Here is a 23,319-nt window from a genome sequence, read left to right as displayed (position 1 = left end):
GGACATCACCATTTAAATGTGCGTGCGTGTTAACAGAGAGTGTATGGAGACTAAAAAGAGCAACAAAGGAAGCGGCAAATGGCAAGAAAGCAGGTTTTTCCAGTTGAGAAAAGATGTCCTTCGCTCAAACGCTCAACATGTCAGACGTTTCATTTTTACGAGGCTGGGTGTTGAGAGTGTTATTTGATCTACATCTTGCACTGCTCCCTTGTGTCTCTGGTGAAAAAATAGAAGCAACGCCAGCTCTAGGAACTTGCTGAACCTGATTACAGCTGAAAATGATTCTGTGTACTTCCTTTTTACAGGAAATACTTTGATGCTACTGTAACATTATGAATGCAGAAAGAAGATAGCACTTAAGGTTTAAAAAGTATGTGGTTTTATGAGGTGACTTAGTTTCCTATGTTTTTAATCTCTGTGCTAAGCTATGCTAACTGGCTAGTCATTAGAATATACTTATTATAGACGTGAAGTCAAGTCTACGAAATATTTGATTACACGGATATTGTATTGTCCTATGACCAATTATTCATAAACATTTACAATGGCTATAATTTAATGGTTTGATTCTGCAAACTGTCTTTTAATTTGTGAGACCACTTAGAAATATGAGAAACTAGTCTTAGGGCTTAACAAATGAGACTTAAATCTAATTTAAATGCATGATACTAGGGAAAAAACCGTCCCCCATGCAGCCGTAAGGAGCCCAGTTGTGCGTCTTTCATCTCTGACATTTATTTTCCACCTGACAGCCCCTGTTTCCCTGCCCCTGACAACCCAATACATCTCTCAGACCGCATGTATGTGATGAAGTCATTGCGTGATATATAGGCTCGCTGTGTGAGGAAAAGCAGTTTGCATGCTCGGCAGCCCCGGGGAATTTAGCACGGCCCGAACAACATTGTCTGCCTGAAGTCATACTGTAGCTTTTCAAGCAGACGAGACGCACAGAGAGCTTTTTGTTCCTTTCAGCCGCTACAAAACCTGCTTTTCACAGAGATGTCAGCGCAGTCAAGGACTCGAGTCCGACGTGTTTTTCTGAAGAGAAACATTGTTGTAATAATGTGGAACTGAATGTTAACTCTGCTGTGTAAATACTTATCTGTTTATCCCATTTAATATGACATGTAGCCTACTGGGGTTTTTTGTAATTTGTGGAGTAACATGGGACCTAGCTGAAGCTATATTATGTTTCATGTCCACTCTTAAACTCAGATTAAGTTATCTTGAATTTAAGTGCACTCTTTTTCTTTTTTTTAGATATAGGCAAGAGTTGTGACCGTTACATGAAATGAAATCACCAAATTCTTCACACAGCTGATTAAACTGTAGAGATTTAAGGTCTAATATGTCAGACAAACTCAAGACACACACAACCAAACTTGATCAGTTGTTATTGTTTTGAGTGAGAGACCCCCTGTTGTGTGTTTAAAGTGTCAAAAACCTTTTAGTTTTGCTAAAATAACATTAATTTATAGGTGCAATTCAACATGCAAAACAATATTGGTACAGTTCGAAAATGTAATGTTCAAAGAAGAGGGCTCAGAAGAGGACTTACTGTTTTGTTGATATGAATAATTCTCATTTTCCAACCCGTCACCAGCTCAGTACTCCTCTCCATGTATCACCCTAAACCGTCTGGATGATGGTAAGTAAAGTACACTTAGAAAATGGACTGTATTAATGGTTTCTAAGAGGTGTGTGTGTGTGTGTGTGTGTGTGTGTGTGTGTGTGTGTGTGGCCCACATAAAGCTTTTGTTAGTGAGCAAACAAAGACCACCGTCATGTCTGAGGTTTACAGAGCAGAGACCAACGAGCATTATATCTGCTGCACCTGTGCAATCAACTCATCACAGGTGTGTCCTTTGTGCTAGTCAGATTAAAAGCTTTAGCAAAACAATATATCAACACATATCCGTTGAATTGATGATGAAATCCTGGTTCTAATATGAGTATTTTCGCAAGACATTTCCTGTTGGAAATGAGGAAGTTGATATTTCTCCTCTTGTGTAACTTTTCAAAAGCTTTGTTCTGATTTGTAGGACCAAAAATGTGTGTTTGTAATAACTTCTGGTGACATTAAGCTTTATGGCAGAGGTTTTTGTAACCGAGAAGTATTCTAATCTTCATTAAAAAACACCACTTATATGATTATTGAAGCGTAAATGCAATCTCTAGTATCTAATAATGGCACGATGATGAAAAACTAACTTTTTTAGGACACATATATAAGCTTAATTCACAAGTGGGTTATTTACAAACGTATTCAATGTCGCTAAAAATCTCCCACGCTTGTTTTGTGCACGTTATTTCTAACAAAAATGAACACTATAAAAACCCATTGACCATGTTTTTCTCTCAATGAACAGAAAACACACTCTTCAATTCCATTTGCATTTATTCTAAAGGGAAAATATATAATTCAATAAATATTGCAGCAACAACATTGGCAAAGACATTTGAAGGTGACATCAACATTCAAGGAAACATGATAATGTACACGGGGAGAAGACGACAGATTAGGAAATCACGATTAGACTTGGGCCACTGAGCTGTAAAAATGTGACAAGATAATTGGGAGGTTACATTAAAAGTGCATCAATACCTTTGATATTTAAACAGCTTCTTAAATTGCACTGCTGAGAGGAAATAACACTAATGTACACTGTGAACAACACGGTTTCTTAATAGCTTAGAAAATAGTTTGTTGTTAGTTTTCAAATGAAAGCCAAACACATATATGACCTAATAATGTTTCAAACCATGTCAATACGTTCCTCATCTTCGCAAAAAATACGTTAACGATGTTATTTCGGCCTCCTTTTATTCAGTTTCCTGCATTTAAATCATTTTATACCAATGTAGGTAACCAGACAAATCAACGGGGTAAATGTGGTGCTTTTCAATCACAAGTCATTACATATTAACGCGTCCATATTCACGACAACTCTTCCATTCGCTGATTATTTTCTCAATTAGTCGTTTAGTCCTATTCATTATGATCTATTAATTGTTTCAGGTGTGACCGAGTCTTTATAAGAGTCTGAACACTTCGGGAAAATGCAAAGCAGAGAGCTCTGGTGTTGTCAGCTCCTAACAAACAAGTTTTAATTGTTGCTTACATTTCCAGTCCCTCCCTAAAGTGCATTGGGAGAACGACTCATGGCTCAAACTGGCTGTCATTTTACACAATTACTCACATTTTTCACTTCACGTTTGTTGGCCCACTGACGCTTTTTAGCCCATCAAGGCTTCATTAAGGTTTTTAAAACGTGTTATGCAAGTTATGTTTTTCTAACTGCATTTGTTACTAAAGTCATTTAGCTTTTTGCGGCCCAGTATGACACAGAGTTATTAAAAGCCGTCAGTGTGGATAATCTTCAGGGAGTCTTTACATATGTATATCCGTGGAATAAAGTGAAATAAAACGGGCACAGAATGGCTGCTACAGACTCAAGCATCAGGATGGAGCTAAAATAAAACAATGATGCAGTTACACACCAATGACTTCACATTATACCGACAACATATCAGAGACAGGGGAGGGGGGGGGGGACACACACACAGCGTCAGAGTGTGTGCAGGACGAGGTCATTCCTCTTGGCATGTCCTCTGCACAAAGTGGAGCGGGGGTGAATCACTTCCAAACTACAGTGACGAGTTGGTGTTTAAACCCTCCGAGCAACGAGTCTTTGATCCGGCACAAACAGCAGCTCCTATCCTGGGAAGCAAACCCTTTTGGCTCTCTTTCAAAAAGATCACATGTTTTAAAAACCCCTTCCTCGACATGATGAGCGTTTCCTAATGACATCACCCGTCCTGCTCATTTCCTGCTCGTGTGGAAACACCTCGAACACATCCGCTATCCGAGGAGGGCACTTCCCCTCGCAGGTATCTCGCTGACAGATAGCTTCCTCTTCTGGTGGAGCTTGGGACGCTACTACGCTTTGAGTATTCCAGTAACATGTACACGATTTGAAGCTTATTAAACCCCCTTTTCCAGACAAATAAGGGGTCTTTCGCATGCAGGAAAGAGCGGCCATTCGCTTCCTGCTTGCACTGAGCTCTGTCCTCATCAGTGTGATCCCCCTCGGTCCGATCAGTCACATGATCGAGCAACTTTTGGCTTTGTCCTTGCGGAGATCTGAAGCCACCGCTGCCAGGTCGGGTCTGCCGGGCATGTGTGAGATCCTCTTGTTGCCGCGAGGGGCCTTACTGCGCTTGACGTTTTTGTTGTTTTTGTTAATGCAAGCCAGGGTGGCCACGTGGAAAATGTCTCTGACGCTGTTCTCGGACTGCTGCGCCGAGCACTCGATGTAAGGCGCCGAAATCTGCTTGGCCATGCTGTTCCCCTGAGGAGGAAGAGGACAAATATGGTCACGGGAGGAAAAAGAAACGGCTTGGGAAGTAGTGGAGAACAAATACTTCGTTACTGTACTTAAGTACTTGTTTCTGGTATCAGTACTTTACTCCACTACTTATTTTTCTGACGACTTTTTACTTTGACTTCTTACATGTTGAACACAAATACCTGTACTTTCTACTTCTTACATGTTGAACACAAATACCTGTACTTTCTACTTCTTACATGTTGAACCCAAATACCTGTACTTTCTACTTCTTACATGTTGAACACAAATACCTGTACTTTCTACTTCTTACATTTTGAACACAAATACCTGTACTTTCTACTTCTCACATGTTGAACACAAATACCTGTACTTTCTACTTCTTATATGTTGAACCCAAATACCTGTACTTTCTACTTCTTACATGTTGAACCCAAATACCTGTACTTTCTACTTCTTACATGTTGACCACAAATACCTGTACTTTCTACTTCTTACATGTTGAACACAAATACCTGTACTTTCTACTTCTCACATGTTGAACACAAATACCTGTACTTTCTACTTCTTACATGTTGAACCCAAATACCTGTACTTTCTACTTCTTACATGTTGAACACAAATACCTGTACTTTCTACTTCTTACATGTTGAACACAAATACCTGTACTTTCTACTTCTCACATGTTGAACACAAATACCTGTACTTTCTACTTCTTACATGTTGAACCCAAATACCTGTACTTTCTACTTCTTACATGTTGAACCCAAATACCTGTACTTTCTACTTCTTACATGTTGAACACAAATACCTGTACTTTCTACTTCTCACATTTTGAACACAAATACCTGTACTTTCTACTTCTTACATGTTGAACACAAATACCTGTACTTTCTACTTCTTACATGTTGAACACAAATACCTGTACTTTCTACTTCTCACATTTTGAACACAAATACCTGTACTTTCTACTTCTTACATGTTGAACACAAATACCTGTACTTTCTACTTCTTACATGTTGAACCCAAATACCTGTACTTTCTACTTCTTACATGTTGAACACAAATACCTGTACTTTCTACTTCTTACATGTTGAACCCAAATACCTGTACTTTCTACTTCTTACATGTTGAACCCAAATACCTGTACTTTCTACTTCTCACATGTTGAACACAAATACCTGTACTTTCTACTTCTTACATGTTGAACCCAAATACCTGTACTTTCTACTTCTTACATGTTGAACCCAAATACCTGTACTTTCTACTTCTTACATGTTGAACACAAATACCTGTACTTTCTACTTCTCACATTTTGAACACAAATACCTGTACTTTCTACTTCTTACATGTTGAACACAAATACCTGTACTTTCTACTTCTTACATGTTGAACACAAATACCTGTACTTTCTACTTCTCACATTTTGAACACAAATACCTGTACTTTCTACTTCTTACATGTTGAACACAAATACCTGTACTTTCTACTTCTTACATGTTGAACCCAAATACCTGTACTTTCTACTTCTTACATGTTGAACACAAATACCTGTACTTTCTACTTCTTACATGTTGAACCCAAATACCTGTACTTTCTACTTCTTACATGTTGAACCCAAATACCTGTACTTTCTACTTCTCACATTTCCCAAACAGGCTGGTTCCTTTAGTTTGAATGTGTGTTTGGTGGCGTGATCATTATTATTTAGAGTCATTGCGTGCCTATTGATTTGAACACGATCCGTGTATCCATCATTTCCTGGTCTTCTCTAAAGAAGAGGGACCAATGAAAACGTTGTCATGTTGCCGTTGTTCAGCATGGAAACATTCATTAGCTAACAATGACATTATTGTTCTATTAATATAAAGGGAGGTCAGGTACTCTTTAAAACAGCTGCTAGTTATGGGAACTTTTTACTGAAGTACATTTCAGAGTTCTTTACTTTCACTTGAGTAAAGAGTCAGTACTTCTACCAGAGTATTTTTAAACACCAGTATCTGTACTTCTACTTGAGTAAGTGTGTACTTTTGCCATCTCCGGTTCAGGTCAACAATGACGACGGGCTTTTCCCTCTTAGGGATCAGTTGAGGCTTATCGTACAATGAGCAATTATTCACGAATGATTGCAGCCAGGAAACAGCTTTCACTAATTGCACGTCTGACGTCTGAAATGTGTGATTTTAATTAATCTGCATACCTGGTCGTAGGAGACGGGGGTCTGTCTGTGGTTGGAAAGCTCCACCAGCGTGCTCAGATCTGTGCGTAGGTCTGATTTGCATCCCACTAAAAGCATCTTAGTGTTGGGACAAAACTCCTGGATCTCCCCTTTCCACTGTGGAGAGACAAAAGCTTGTGTCAAGCAACATTCAGAGGAAAAACATTCCACCAAAGCGTTATAATATGAGCAGAAAATCTATATTTTTAGCTCCATTTCCTCAACAGACCACCGAGCGAACCCTTATGTTTATTTAACTGCAATTAAGGGGTAAATTATGCATGTTGACCTGACACAACATCACATGAGTTGAACCCCCCCCATCATCCGTCTTTTAAGTACAAAGGTTAAAGCTGCCACTTCCTGGAGCCCCTCACGCTTTCGGCTCTGGAAGCGAACTACAAATAATCCCCATGTTTCCTCCCTGACAACAATAAATGCCCCGTGATCGATGGCGTGTCTCCAGGGGATTTAATCTGAGGCTAATGTGCCTGAGGCCTGGCTGGTCAGGGGATCAAGTTCATCGACATGCAAGGAGGAAGTTGTTTTGTACGGTTGCACAAACACCACATGAGAAAAAGCGTAAAGATTAAATGAGACCAACGCTAATTCTAATCTGAACGCTCACCGTCTGAAACATGACCTGTGATCTGTAACACAGTTAACTTAAGTTGAACTTTAAAAACAAGAGAGTTTCTTTCAAAATAATAGCACTACAAGGCTTAAATATTGTCAAACTATTTGACTTTTTCATGCAAAATGTCAATAAATGCAGATTTACTGGTCTTCTCTGCTCGGTTCCTTGATTCATTAGGTGTTATTTTATCTAGATACGCACTGAACGCTGACATGTACAGAGCATTGATCACTTATTTATATGACCATTTGTATCCCCTTTAAACTTCTTATACCAAAATAGGCAAACATGGGTATTTAATAACAAGTTGACTGCAATCTCTGTCAAAATAAAGCACCACAAAATGACATTAACAGGATTATGGTTTTGGTTCCGACTGATTTTTCACCGACTTCTGACATTTTAAAGACTAAATGACATATTTCAACAAACCTAAGTTCCAGGCCTACATCAGATGGGTTTTACTGCCTTAAAAAATGGTTTTACATTCATGCAACCTTTATTTGACACCCATCAAAGCCTTTGATGTGTCATAAGACTGATGTCCTGCTTTACAGTATGTGCAGTAAACATACGTCTCAGTCATCATGTGAGGATCTGGCCTCAGACAGGATTTAACCCAACGACCCTCTGGTCACACCACAGCTTTATAACCTCACATCACAAGATCTGACGTGACTGAGGCTACAGGAAAATCTCTCGACTGTAGACTAGACTTTTGTCAGCGGATCAAACAAAATCAAAGGCTTGTGGAGGAATGTGTGGAGTTTAAAGGCTGAGCTTATCAAAGGTTTCATTGAGTGATTGTGTCAGGATCGAGCTACAAACCTTTTTCATGACGCTATCGAGAGTTTCAGGGCGGCTGATGTCGAAACAGATGAGGACAGCGTCAGAGTCTGGGTAGGAGAGAGGCCTCACATTGTCGTAGTATGGAGATCCTGAAAACACAGGAAACAGGACGTTTAAAACACATGGTGCGTCTTGCAGATGTTGGGCAAGGACTTAGAAACACAGACATGTAGATATACAGAAAACCAGGAACAGTCAGCAGAACATTTGACAACTTTTACATTAGCACAGGTTTCCAATTCAGGACTTTGATGGTATGGGAACTTTTTTCCTCACGAGGCCTACAGCTCGTCGCTAAAAAGGAAATACCTGCATTGAAGCGAGGGGCAGCTTCAGAAAACCACATATATTTCTTGAATGCACGAAGCAAATCCTGGTTTTAGCCTCTAAAGCATTCCTGACAGTTATTCTCTTATGGCATGATTGCAGCTCAGCCATAATCCATAGCAACCGGGCGAGAAAACAAATACTGCCGCATCAGTCGGAAAAATGTGCTGACTACGGCGAGAGCACTTGTTGAAGAAATCCTTTTCTGGAGAACTTCAGAGCGGGGAAATTACTCCCATGCTTTAAATTGAAACCATGTGTGTGTAAGGGGGAGACGCCCATGTCTCTCTGGCAGACAAACGTCTCCTGGGAGGAAGGGAGGGGAGATGAGGGGAGGGTGGCGTCATGTCAAGGTGAGTCAAGATCACATGACGAGCAAGGAGCTGACCACACACACGAGCAGCTGCCAAGAATCTGGAGAATTTTGTTTTTGGTAAATGAAGGTCCCCTTGGGAGGTCCTTTTCTAAACACTGCACTGGAGAAAAGACAGGAATGCACCCCTCCACACACACACACACTCCGACACACTCACGTAAAATCATGGCCCTGGTGCTCCCAATCTAAACAGTCTGGGTGCGAGACGACACCGTTTATTCAATCTTCGCTTCCTTCCTTCGAGGCCCTCGCACAACAAAGCGTGACACCGGCTGATGTGTGCACAACAAATGTTGCTGCAAACAGAAATCTGAACCATATCCGAGTTCACAATCATACGTTCCCAGTGACAAAGCCAAGGTTTTCTGGGAGCAAGAGGAGGAGGAGGAGAAACCGGTCTGTTTGGTCACAATCCAACAGGGACGAATAAACAATGCTGTGAAAACTGCACACCCAGTGAGGGCAACAAAGAGGTATTTTAAAGGTATAAGAAGTATTATTAGACATGATTCCTTTGTTTCATACACAGGAGAGTTAGAGCCAGGCATAAGGAGGAGAAATGGGAGATTTCTTTGTGAGAATATCTTGAGACTATGTCAAATTACTAGCATTAGCGAGTTGACTTTAATCTTGGCATCTCTACTGGTTCTCAAAATGCTAAATAACAGTTTTCCCGCCCTCATACCTGGCCCTTATACTCTTCTGTAGTTTCCCTAGGGTTGTGCCACCTTACTGAAGACTTGATGCTCTAAAAAGTATCATGTTGGAGCGCAATAAGATGCCATCCTTCCTAAGATTTTCATTATCCAAGCTTCACAGAGTGGCGTGTCTTTCTAACAAACCATATTTGACTAAGACACAATTCTGTTTGCAAGCTTACAGTTTCATTTTGTATTTGAGCTAACTTGCTTGCAGGCTGCTCTTGATTTTACGGGGGGCAATTCAGAGCAGGGGAGTTGTAATGATGGGACATTTTATGTTTTAAGGAGGTCATTGTCTCAATTGGCTCAAAGCCTAAATTCCACAGCATCACTTTCCCAAATGTTGGTACAGGACGTAGCTAATTTCAGCCTTAATGTCTTTCAAAATGGACCTACACATTATTTGGATGTCTCTGGTTATTTACAGCCTTCTGCTTTCCCACTGGCTCCCTGAGGATCTATAAAGCGGTGCGGAAGGTGACAACACCTAAAAAGGCCGAGTCGGAGCTGCTGTCATCGACACGGCACAGGAAGAACAAGGCGAGCAGGAATGTGGCATCCCCCGCTATAATTTATACCCCATTTTTCATGGCTGTCTTACAATCAATCAGCAACACATTGTATTGTTTGAAGGGTTTTTTCCACTGCCTGGAACCAATCACTGGGAAAATAGGAGCCCGCGTCTGAAGCTGTGCAGTCCGTTGACATTTCACAAAGAATTGATTGTTTTTACCAACCCAATGAGGGGAAACACACACACATCGGGGTCTGTGGGTGCAGAGTGTGTGTGTGGTCCCGGTTTCAAAGCATCTGCATATATTCCTGTGAATTTTACCTGGAGATTAAAGTATTTATAGCAGCAAATCCTCAGAGTGCATCTCTGCAAACTAAATAAAGCTGCACGACACAAACAGGAAACCTTCACAGAGGTTTGAAGTGTGCATGCAGCGTGAAGCGAAGAGTGTGTGCTGGACTGTTAATGCTTTTCAGGAGACATTTAATAGGAGACATTTGCTTTCTTGTCTGGCGTTTATAGGAGAGTGGTAACTGCATGAGGCCTGAGTCTGGGACTAAATTGGGCTTTGAGGTCATCTATCTTCCTGCAAAAGATAAGAGGAAACCTCAACACACACACACACACACACACTAAGACCTGGTGACCGTCATCTAATTAGCTCTTGTCATTGTTCCCTCCCGAAGGATCTCTAAATCTGGAAGGAAGACACACACCCTGACCTCCCTTGCGGTCTTTAAACACACACGCCATCTCTCAAATGTGTTCCCCATTGCTCACAGCAAATAAAAGCAAAATGACATGAGAGGATACACAACACTGTGAGACAATACCCACTGATGGAAAACCAAATAACTTTCCATGACTATGCAGACTCTTCCAATAAATGTAAAAATATTCTTCCTTCCTGGTTTTGTTAATGTGCTTTTCCAGGCTGGTTTCCACAACAGCTGGGTTTGAAAAGCCCCACTTAATGCAGCGGTGCGTACACATCAAACGAGATGGGAAATAAGCTCTGCTCTATTCATGTAATGTGACTCAATATTCACATTCCCAGATGTTCCACGACTTCCACTGAAATACCAAGGAATCTGATATTTCCTGAAAGTAGCCTGGTCTGGAATACAGTCCTTAAATATTTCTTGATGTCTTAGAAATCTTCTTCTGTAGAAGCCCATCACAGAGAATGGTTTACAGGAAAGGCTATGACTAACCACTGTTAAATTATCGAATAGTATGCAGATTATTTACCTAATTAGGACCTATAAATGGCGGAAAACAGTGAAAAACTTCCATGACAGTGACTCGAAATCCAAGTTGATGTCTATAAATGCCTTACTTTGTCAGTCCAAACCCCAAAGATATTCAAAAACAGCATATATCTATGTTAATGAAGCTGATTTTCTGCATGAATAATAACATCTATTGACAAAAGTATTGTTTTTTTTTGCAGCTTCACTTAAAAGACGTGGAAAAATGATATATAACGGTCCTGAGTTAAGCCAGCTGCGGCCAACTGTCTGGAGGTATGGCAACAGGTCTGCAGGCGTGCTGATTTACTGCATAGCTAACATAGCTGAGCAGAAGCAAGGGGGGAGTGTGTGTGTGTGTGTGTGTGTGTGTGTGTGTGTGTGTGTGTGTGTGTGTGTGTGTGTGTGTGTGTGTGTACAGGCGTTAAGCCTTCAGGGACACCTGTGGAAAGTACAAACAGTGACAGGCACGTACAGCCATTGAGCTGAAATATGTAGCCTCGCAAAAGCCAGACACATTTAACACAAACAGAGCGAGGAAGGGAGAAAGCAATTTAAACTGAATAACCTGAACCAACATCAGCTGAGGTTGCTGTGGTTACCGAGATCTTCGCTGCTGCAAACGCTGCCATGGAAAAGGTGAAGCGGTATCTAATTGAAACAAAGCGTATGATGTCTCATACAATATGAATGCGCTACGATGCAATGCTTTTAGAAATGATAGAGGGTATGATACATGTGTTACTGTAAGACTCAATATTTAACTATGGGTTACAAAACTCAATTAGATGTTTGACAATGCAATATGTTACACAAGATGTTACAAGTGACACTATGATGGGATATGATGTTAAAATAAAGAAGTCATGACTTAATATACAACATTTTGGCTCTAGTGTAAATGTTTTTTGTCTACCTCATTAAGATCCAGACGTTTTTGTGAAACGTAACTTTAGGACAAGCATTCGTCCCTCAGATCCTTTTTCACGCCTTGGAGGTGTTGTTATTTACACTTTAAGGCCACATTAACAACAAAGTGTGACTTAAGTACGACTCCACATTACAGCCTTAGGCCCCGCTCACACGGGAACGTTTGCGTTTATGCACAGTATGCGTATTCAAAAAAGTCTTCCGTTCACATGCATTTGTTTCATTTAACGTGTCTGTTCAAACGAGGCCGCTGGAAACGCTGTAGTACATATGCTGGGACTGTAAGTGGCGCTGTAACTTCCGCCAAAATACACCAAAAGCCGCGAAGAAGAGCAACCCGAGCAGCCCCGCTGCAATGTTGCCATGGCTACCCTTCTGTTTAAGCCCCGAAACTGAAACTGAAACTGAAAGAAACTGAAAGAAACCGAATCTGTGGATATTGCATCCCGACCAAGAAACACGTCTCCGTGGAGAGGACGGCTCAGAAAAGAGAGATATCCTCTACAAACACCGGGTGAGATCCTCCTTTGTCAATATAATGGATCAATGCATGAAATCTGACTCTGTTTATTTTGTTTAAGGAGTATATTGGGCGTTAACAATTCTGGTTTGCCTTTTATAATATTATTTCATTCAAGAACCCCTTGTGCGTTTAATTAACACAGCTATTTTTGATAGTTGCTACAGCAATGAGCAGGAGAGGTGCTATCTTTTTTTTTTTTCAGGAAATATTCGTATAGAGGTGATTACACGGACTCGGTTGACCCCCCAGAGCGTTTCGTTTGCAAATCTATCCACCTTGGGACCCGTTATCGTTTGTGGGGTCAGTTTCTATCGGCCTCGTGTAAATAATAGGGCTATACGCACGCGAAACTATGCAGATACAAGCAGTTTTCTCCTCGTGTAAACGGCGCCTCAAACAGGGTACGAATTACATGAGGTAAACGCCAAAAATTGGTGCCCAATTCTTAGAGTTGATGTAGTTGTGATAATCATAACATAAACTCAGAGAAAGGAGGTTGGATGTAGTTTGAAGTTAGTCATGTCAAGCTTGTTTATAGTTGTTTTTGATCACATCATTTCTTTGAATATCTGTATTGCTACTGAATCGCACATTTAAAACATGCTCCAATATTCGTGTGGGAAACCCCCGAGAAAAAGCCAAAAAATGTTCCTTTCATGTCCATATGTGTGTGGTCTATCACATTTTCCACATCTGTTAGGATCTTAAAAGTCTTTCCGTGTGGGCCGGCCTTCTTTAAGCTGAACATTCACACAGCGAACGGTACGACACAGAGTTCAAGGTGTTCGGTGTCGGGAGCGGACATTTTAATGTCAAGTGTAACATCATACAGAGAGTCCTTCCCAGCATTAGCACACAGGAAGTGCATTCATCTCCTGTCCCTTCCCTGTATCACCTCCGTACGCTCAAGGCTCTCTCGCCAGTCGGCAAATTCCAGTGTGATTCAATTTCCCCTTGAAAACGAGGTAGGCTTTAGTGAACCACGCCACCTCTCTTTCACTCTGCAGTGGATCTGGGCCTGCTGGGTACAATAGGGGTCTTTGTAGCGGAGGAAGTAGGAACCTTTAGTCTGAGGAATGCCAGACATGCGGCTCCAATTCTCTGAACCCAGAAATTTGATCCAATGCAACAATGGCCGCCGACACAAGAATGGAGGGGGCACGGTGTGTGAGGAGCTTACGGAGTGCATGGAAAAGGTCTCATGGTTCAGCTGTCCTGCATTATAGGGGGACATGTTGGAGAGGCAACAGAAGGATATCATAATCCGAGCTCCGCAATCTTCCTTTCAAACAATTTTTCTTCCTGTTTTCCAAAGTGGGTCATCTTTTAATGTGCGGAGTCGGCAGCTGTTCAAATAAAATAAAAAACAACAAGAACTTTCCCTCAAGGTTTCCCGGGATAAATATTATCAAATGAGATCCATAGGGTCCAACACACGCATCTCTTTGGAGAGCTCCTGGGTTTTTCTGATATCTGAAGCTTTTTATCCGTCCTAGCCTTGGCGAATTGCCTCAGAAAGTCGGAGCAAACACCTCACACAATATTTGATGCAGTGTGTGTTAAGGGAAAGAAACATCAGATATTTCTCTAATGAGGCGGTGGAGAGCAAACTAGAGCCGAAACTGGTATTCTATCTATCACATTTTCAGAAACAAGACACTAAATCAAAGCTAATATTGCTCCACATCTGCTGTTTGTGTAAATAAGAACTGTTTGCTAACACGTTGTGCAGCCCAAAAATAAAACATATGCAAGTTTAAAAGCCAATAAATCGTAAAAAACAATACTTTTTTTGATGCTTTTCGCATATTTTTGGGTTGGACAAATAATTTAAAGATTGGCTTTGAGAAAGTGCGATGAACATTTGTATTTTGTTGCCGTTTTCTGACCATTTAATAATGAAAACAGTTGACAGTTGCAGCCCTGCCTGAGATTACCTTCTTACAGGTTTAGAGGTGGATTTTTTTTCTCATTTCCCCTTGAATGTGAAGAGGCCTCAGGTGCCTAGCTGCAGGCGTTGTTTCTGTTTACCTCCCCTGTCTTCCTATCCTCCTGTTTGACTCCCACACAAACACCTTCGCAGAGCGCTTAGACATACAGGCAGCAGACAGGGAGCGTAAAGCACTTCCTCTGCTGCTGCTGCTGAGAGATGAATCAAAGGCTGGGGAGCTAGCACAGACAAGCAGGGTGGGACAAATGGAAGGCAATACACCCGGTAGGCATTTACCTTAATGACCTGAATTACTGCCATCACCCTCCCTTCTAAAAAATACACACGCCAGCCATCTCATTAGGTCGCTCATCACTGCAGAACAAAGACCACCACGGTGTGTGAAGGTGTGTGTTTGTGAGGGAGGGGGTTGGAGTGTTTATCCTGGGCTTTGTCCCGGTGCATGCTGGGGTCGAACATACAAACACACACACAGCACACCTCATGAGATAAGGGATCGATTGGATTGGCCATGGCCGATGGGTGTCTCTACAAAAGGACCAGTCAGGCTGAAGGCTGTATCAATCAGTCTGTGTGTGTGTGTGTGTATGTGTGCGTGTGTGTGTGTGTATGTGTGCGTGTGTGTGTGTTGGGTGGGGGTTTGGATTGAAGGGGTTGGCTCAATCTCAGCCCCACTGATCTAATAGGAACGGCGTCCCCCCCCCTTGCTGTTTTATGAAGCAGAGAGAAGAAGAAAAATGGCTCCAGGCGGTCGGCCAACACAGTGCAATAAAACAAAATTCTCACTCTGGCCGACTTTCATTTCTCCGCCTTTCTATTTCCACAGCGCACACATACTGTGGGGGGTGAAGGAATTTGAAATCCGACCTCCTTGTACGACTGGCTTGTGGTGTTACTAGCTCTGAAGTGTACAAAACAGCACAAATCCAACTATTTTCTGCTCCAAATCTGCTCGATTGTGCAAAATCTGTTCATTGATTCTTTAGATTTGCGTCATTCATGCACGTTTTTTTTAAAGGTTTACAAAGTTATTCAAACATGGCTCAGGAATTCTAAGCTAGAGACCCGCAACAGCTGTCTGTCCATTTGTCCCCGCCCATCACACACACACTCACACTCACACACACAACATACGCCTCACTCACGCCTGACTGCTGTGCTATTCACTGCCAAGGCATTGATGGATGGGAAAGTGGGTTTGTTTACACATAAAACACACACACACGCACGGGGGACGCAGCAGCTGGTTTGGACCCTGAACACAAAGTCCAACCAACAAGCGATAAACATTTGGAGAGCCAGTACACGTGTTGCACAACAAAACTTTCCCAAAAAGCCACAGTGGGAGGAATGTCAAAGTGTGTTCTCCAGATGTATGAATGCGCTCAATCCAGCCTTTCATTATCTTTCCTTTCCCGTTTCTGCTTTAGCTTTTCTCTGCTGGGAACAATTCATAAATCAGATCCAGCTCTTTGATGCATTTCTGTGTGACACTGAACTATACGTTTGCATGTAGGTAAAAGGTGACTGAGGGGAAACGTGTGGAGCTGAAACTCAGACTGTGAGAAAGGGATTAACCCAGCTTTTTATTCAAATGGGTCACGGATTCATTTCATTATTCAGAAATGTAAGCCTGGGCCTCTTAATATCCTATGAGTTGGACATTTAAGGGCACCAGTGTTACAGACGGACACATACGGATGAATTTAACCACTATCTGATCATCTCTAACCAGCAACAGATGCATGTTGTCCTCAGAGGTCACAGTGGGTTAATGACCTGCATGCACGGACATGTTGGGACATTTCACCACAGCAGATTCAACATGACACAAGAGAGAGGTGATGGAGGTTCATAATTACCTGAGGTGTCCCACAAACTGAGCTCGATCCTCTGCGTGTCGATTTCAAAACTGGCTGTGTAGTTTTCAAACACTGTGGGGACGTAGGTCTGCAGGAAACAGGAATAAAAGACGTGTTTAGATCATAAACTTAGAGGGGGAGACATGATAAACAATGAGGCTGATAAACATGAGTGTAATACAACATGTACAATAACTAGCATCATAATAACACACTGTTACCTCTTTTATTGTAAGTTTGTCCTTCAGTAAAGACATTCATTGTAATTAACATTTGCTTGCCTCTTTATGTAATTCTACTTTTTTTTTATAGCGCTGTATCTTTGCTGTTGAAATTGTGTGTGTTACAAATAAAGGATGTATTATTTCTGTAAAAATAACTTAAGAAACAGCAGCACTAATACATATTACAGCTTCAGCACATAGGCATCAAACAGGCTATATAGGCAACACTCAATGCATGCCCTTCAGTATCCCTGCAGCACACACACATCCGACACATCCCTCTCCATAACGCACAGGTTATACATCCCATAATGATAGATAGCAGGTTAATGAGCGTAATGTTCTCACCTCGGGGAAGCAGTCCTTGGCGAACACGTGAAGCAGGGCGGTCTTCCCGCACTGGCTGTCTCCTACCACCACGATCTTACACTTCACACTCTGACTGGGCTCCATGCCGGATAGCAGAGATAGTTTCTGACAGGACCGTCTCTCCTTCATTGATTTCAACCGGAACAAAATAAAAATAAAAGTCCAATCAGGAGGCGTTGAAAAGCTGCAGAAGTGTCTCCTTTATGTTGCGCCTCCTCCGGTGTCTCCGCTGCTCTGAACCGGTGAAAGACACTAGCCTCTATTTATAACATCTCACGAGCCTGACCGGATGACGCGCGCGCCTCCCTCCTGCAGCGCGTGGCCTCCAGCAGGGCGCCCCCGTTTGGACAGTCCAATAACCACAGCTATCAACATACAATACAAACTTTTACTATATTTGATATGTGTAGGAAGACATAAAGAGACAAATACGACAATTTCAAGGATTTATAGGACATTTGACAATGTATAAAGTATCCCATGTTTATACTTTGTGAGTTGGTCTCTTAAGTTTCTTTAGTGTATTCTAACTCATTCTGTTGTACTGTGTCTGTTCATGTTGACTCATGTGCAATCCCTTGTGAACATGCAGCTGCAACAGTTTTCTAATTTCGGATCAATAAAGTAAATCTAATCTAAAAAAAGACAGGAAGGCAACAATGAAGTAATCTCCCTTTTAAGGAACATTTGACTGCAGCAATATTGGTTTTCTTTGTGTATAATAAATAAAAAGAAACTCAAAAATCATAATGACTCCTGCCTCAACACGTCTCATTATCATCATTATATTTTATCTTAGTTCCTACGGAGAATTATCCCTCTTTCTGCATACTAGCTGAACATTGTGCACAGGTATTGATCGAGTCACCCATGTTTGTTTCTCTGGAAGCAATCAAATTTGGAAAGCCAATAAACCCAGAGAACACAAGTGCTGCTTTGGTAGTTTCCCCTTATTATCTGAGAACAATACGCATACTTATTATAGCAGAGAAAACACATTATCATTATGAGAAGATGGAGAAAAGATTTCCCTGCAGGCTTCACAATGCACCACATTTCTATCTTTCAGTGTGAACAGACCCCCTCTTGGTCCCAAGGCATCATCTCCAAGCCTTCGGGCTACTTTCCCAACATGGCAGTACTGCTAATTTCTCTACAAAAATGGGGAAAACAGCAGCGTTGTGCATCAGCTCTCCCCTCTGTGACAGAGTGATTGGATTCTGTGTGTCGCTGGCAGCGTTTTGTTTTACAGTGAGACAGCTCCACCCTGCAGGCTGTGAGCTGGGAGTCCCGTCTGTTGTGTGGGAGCATCACTGCCAGCAGAAATGTAGTCGGCTCTGCTATTTGGCTGCCATCTCTGTACCGTATGCATTTAACCTCATCAAAATGCTGTCTTAATATGGAAAATATGTTGATTTCACCTGCATGTGCTGCAACACAATCATTTTACGTTGTGTTCCCTAGTATCATCTGGTAACCTTCCTCTGGTCTTTATCATCCCAAATAAATGAAATATGAAAGTGTCACAGCAGAGGAGAAGGTGAGCAAAACCACATTAGCTGAGGTGTTTACACACTGCGCCCCCGTGCCCTTCTCTCTCTCTGTGTGTGTGTGTGTGTGTGTGTGTGTGTGTGTGTGTGTGTGTGTGTGTGTGTGTGTGTGTGTGTGTGTGTGTGTGTGTGTGTGTGTGTGTGTGTGTGTGTTATAGCCTGAAGCATTGCCAATCTCACTTGCAGCCACACATTTGGGCCACAGTGAGAATGTGCAGAAACATCTTAAAAGGAAATGTCTCCCATTTATTTATCTATATACCAATCTGTGATGTATCGAGGGGTTTTCTTATGTTCAATAATCGTCTTTTTGTTCCCTTAGCCTGATCTACATCTCTGACTTTAATACATTTCCCAAAAGGCCTTGAAGCAAACATGATCTTTCTTATACAACAATTGTAAAACTGGCTTTCATTTGGGACGATTTCTGAATAAAATCATATGAGAACAATAAAACAATCCAAAAACTTGTTGAAAAATCCCATTGGCTTTTTGTCATGGGAACCAACTAACTTCCTATTTGACTTACAGTGAAAAGAATCACGTCCTCCCATTTCAGCTCAGAGAAAAGACTCATATCCTTGAGAAGAAGAAGCTACACTCCACATGTCCTGTATTGCATTCTGGTCTATCGAGTGTTAAGTCAATATATACATTCCCTTCCCCCCCCGTGCATCTTCAGCAGGATTGATGTTTCTCGCTGAAAGAGATAACAAAACAGGTCCAGAACACACAGCTAGTCGACATTAAAGCGGCTCTTTGTGTGAATGGGATTGGCAGGCAAGTGCAGCCACCCAAATACTGTACATGCGTCCCAGAATAGCAATGAGGGTGCCACCTGTTTCTGGTCACATGGTGCCGTCAACATCTTGCACATTTCCATGACGGCCGGCAAACACGGAGCTCATTTTTCCTACAACATCAACACATACATTTTTTATTTGTACCCCTACAGCAGTCTTTATTTTAGAGGTTTTATTCACAGGAAATTGTAGTTTGGCATCAGCTGGGATTCAGGCATGATCTTGAGGTATCCTTGAGTAAAACGTCAATAAACTCAAATACTGCGGTGCTCCTTTGGGAACCCTTTAACCACGTACCCATCACTGCCTGTCACACGCAACAGAATAAAGCAGAGATACCTTCCTTTACTTACCTTTCTGTGAATATATGATGCAGGTTTTTGAAGGAAAATACCATTTTAGTCCTTGAATGAATTATGTTGGATGCTTAAACTCCAATTTATCATACCAAGTAATGATATAGTGTACATTTTAATGAATACACTGTAAATAAACAGAGAATGTAAGGCATACACACACTTATTGACCTTGGTGTGTATTCCCGTAATGCTTTATTGCACAACTAGGTCAGCCATATCTACCTTGCAGTATTTTGTAAAGCCCTTCCACATGTTGGCACCCTTACAGTTGGAAACATGGCATGAAATCAGCTATTTTTAAAGCCACAAATAACTGAATTATTCATACTGAAAGTACCTCAGAGCAGAAATGCTGGAGTTTCCGATGACAACTTGTGTTTTGCATGGCGAGCAAACATCGCTATCCTGCAGGTCAGGTCTGGGTGACGCACCGGTGCACATAATTCCTCCTGTGTGAGGAGAAAATAAGAACATTTGTCAGGTTTGTGCAATGATTTTCCAGACATTTTTTATTGAGAAGAAGCGTCAGAAATAGTACAGACTTCTTTGGGGTGGAAATCATGCTTCCCTTTTTCAACATGGAAGACAAACAGACATTCAGGAGAAGACAACATACAAACATTATATCACTGTCTTTAAAAGCCTGTTTGTCTTTGCTTTAAGACATCTGTAGCAATGTAGTTATCCAAGCATTTTCCAGACATTTTAAGCAATCACAGGTACAGTAAGCATTTATAAATGATGGTTTTAAAAGCATGTCTCAAGATGATGAAGAATGAGTAACTAACAGACTGATTTGAAGTGAATTTAAAGGGGGTTTTGCTGCCGGGGCTGCAGAGCTGGAGGTGTGTGAGGAGGAGGTCAGTGGGCCGCGCTGCCCCTCAGTTATCTCTGTCGTCGTGCATTCAATCAGCGACGCACTGACATTTACTGCCGGGGCAAACACACACACACACACACACACACACACACACACACACGCTCAGATTGAGAGGGATTTCCTCGTCGGCTAGTCACCGCGACTGGGAAATTAAGGGCAGATTCAATGGTTTCCTTTGTTCTTGAGTCAAAACAAGTGTATGGGAGTATTAGAAGTGTCTGCTGTGTTTGCCTTGGCATTTGAAAATGAAATATATGAGTCGTTAACATGCAGGTCGTTTGTTGACATATGCATTGACATAATCTTTGATTTAACGACGCTGTCCACTGCATCGAAGCAATTTCATTTAGATTGTATTATAGATTTCTCATGACAGTTTGACAGTACAAGGACGGAGCAATGACAAGATAGATGGGGTTACCATGTTTAATTACTTCATGCATGTGTTTCTATATGTGATAGAAGTGCATGCACATGTTCTCGCATTGTAACAGCTTTTTCGTTTGTGTCAAAGCGGTGAATACAATCTCCAAAGCGCCTGTGTAAGATGAAATACATTTTGTAAAACACGAGATGTCAGAGAGTAGTTTGACCTCTCAGTTTTCTGCCCGGCTCCACTCACACGGGAACGTTTGCGTTTGCGTTTAATCTTTGGCTGACAGCAGCAGGGGGCCGCAGTCTGAAAATACTCTGGATTCAGAACAAGAGGTGATGTTATTTCACACCAGCTGACATGTGTGTATGTGTGAGTGTGTGTGTGTGTGTGTGTGTGTGTGTGTGTGTGTGTGTGTGTGTGTGTGTGTGTGTGTGTTCCTGTACATGTTTGTCTTCACACACACTTTCCCTAAAAGTCATTTGCATGGAGAATGAATGATCAAAGTCTAGATACATAAAGTGTTTACTTTTCCAAGCATGAGTAGGTAACATTATAGTAGTAGGAGTAGTTGTAACATAACACTTCAAGTATTTTTAAATGTTGTTTTCTTTCCAATTAACTCGATTAATTTCACTGTTCAGCATTTAATTTTACGATGTGCTTTAGGCACAATAAGACCAGTATGACTACACACTTCAACACGCGCCTACATCTGCATTTGACAGGCCTTCTGTGCCGAGTTGAGGTTACTAAATCAAACATTTTCCCAATGGTTGTGAAGGCGGGAGTGATAGTAAACGATTAGTTGGTCTATAAACTTTCCAAAGTTTGAAATAGCTAAATTTAGATCTCCGTGTAATGACCCAAACATCCCCATACGTGACATGGCTGACATCCTTGTAATCACTGCGCTGACTGAGTGATGACATATTTTCCATTCGTACTGTTTCTGTGTCAGATATGATATAAATTGAATGAGGATAAAACCATCGCTGAACACTTAGTGGGAATATTTCCAAAATTCCTTTTAGTTTTAAAAAGACCATAAGAAATGTCTCCTCCTGTTTCCAAAAGTTCATTCTGTTCTTTCATTTTTTTGGCTCCAGCTTTTGAGAAGTAGAAGAGACTCATGCAACAAGTGAAACTACCATTAAAACCTGTTCGACGTGTTAATGATTAGTTCATATTCTAATTCCCTTTATTCTCTATTGCAAGCAATCATGAGCAATATTTATCCAGGGTCGGTCTGTTCAAACAAGTCATGGGAGTGCACAGCTTTTCCAAATGCTGCATGACTCAATGATATAACTATATTACATCAGATAAAGTGTCTTTCTTGTGTTTAAAATCTTAGGAAACCCCCTTATTTCAATAAACAGTATGATCAAATGGCAACAAAATAATCCGAAATAATCTTATTTTGTTGGTTTCCTAGCTCATGACACCATGCCGGGAACCCCTTAATGAATCCTAATAATCTCTTCCCTCCCTACACATGACGTTTTGTTTTAATAAACCATTAGCTTAATATCCTGTGCTGCATAGGGCACGACACACACACTCTCTGACGGGAACACACACACACAGACAGACGTGCGGGGAAAAGGCAACGCGTTGGAGTACAGTAAGTCTGTGCAGTGTCTCTCAGACAGTCATTAGCTCGGTTCAGGCATGGATACACACTCTGATGAAATGAGGCACAGTCAATGTGTGCTTAATAGATTGAAGGATGAATCATACCAGGGCTGACCTGATTCTTCAGGGAAGTTTCAGACTGTGTGTGTGTGTGTTTGGAGGGGTTAATGGCGCATGAAATTGTGTCTTCATTAGCATCTCCTCAAGATAAACCACATGAGGGGACAATAATCATATCTGTCAGTTACATGACGGGAACAAAGGGATATTTGTGAGTCCAATCGTTACATGACAACTGTTGAAAAGGATTAAAACCCTTTGAAACTGTTTTTAATTATACCTGTAGAGGATCTGATCGAATAACACGGGAAGAAATATGCTAATGTTTCATCTTTATGCTTTTCGGCTAAACTTTTTATATGTAGCCTGCCTGCTTTGCTGTTTTGACCGTTTTTTTTGTGAGAATTTGAATGCATTTCAATGTTAAAGTGTTGCTTTATTATCTCCATGACGTGGTACCATTAGTCTGACATATTAGTTCAGACTGTACATACCCTGTTGATCGTCAATATTACACTAAATGGGACCATCATTTACCAAATGGACATCCTGCTGTAATAAAGCAGACTTGAAACT

General features: G+C 41.4%; 1 protein-coding gene across 1 annotated transcript; it reads right to left on the bottom strand.

The window, feature by feature from the left end:
* Window positions 1–2,380: 2,380 nt before the first annotated feature.
* On the bottom strand, window positions 2,381–17,303 carry rnd3a (Rho family GTPase 3a). The gene is made up of 5 exons (XM_034151391.1): window positions 17,060–17,303; window positions 16,488–16,575; window positions 8,033–8,142; window positions 6,550–6,684; window positions 2,381–4,352 (listed from the first exon to the last, which is right to left on the bottom strand). Exons 1-5 carry the CDS (start codon window positions 17,207–17,209, stop codon window positions 4,104–4,106), a joined length of 732 nt encoding a protein of 243 aa, XP_034007282.1. The 5' UTR covers window positions 17,210–17,303; the 3' UTR covers window positions 2,381–4,103.
* Window positions 17,304–23,319: the final 6,016 nt, after the last annotated feature.

This window comes from Trematomus bernacchii, unplaced genomic scaffold, assembly GCF_902827165.1.
Source record: "Trematomus bernacchii unplaced genomic scaffold, fTreBer1.1, whole genome shotgun sequence".
Taxonomy (NCBI): domain Eukaryota; kingdom Metazoa; phylum Chordata; class Actinopteri; order Perciformes; family Nototheniidae; genus Trematomus; species Trematomus bernacchii.
The sequence above is the reverse complement of the archived record's forward strand: the minus strand, read 5'-3'. Positions and strand labels throughout refer to the sequence as shown.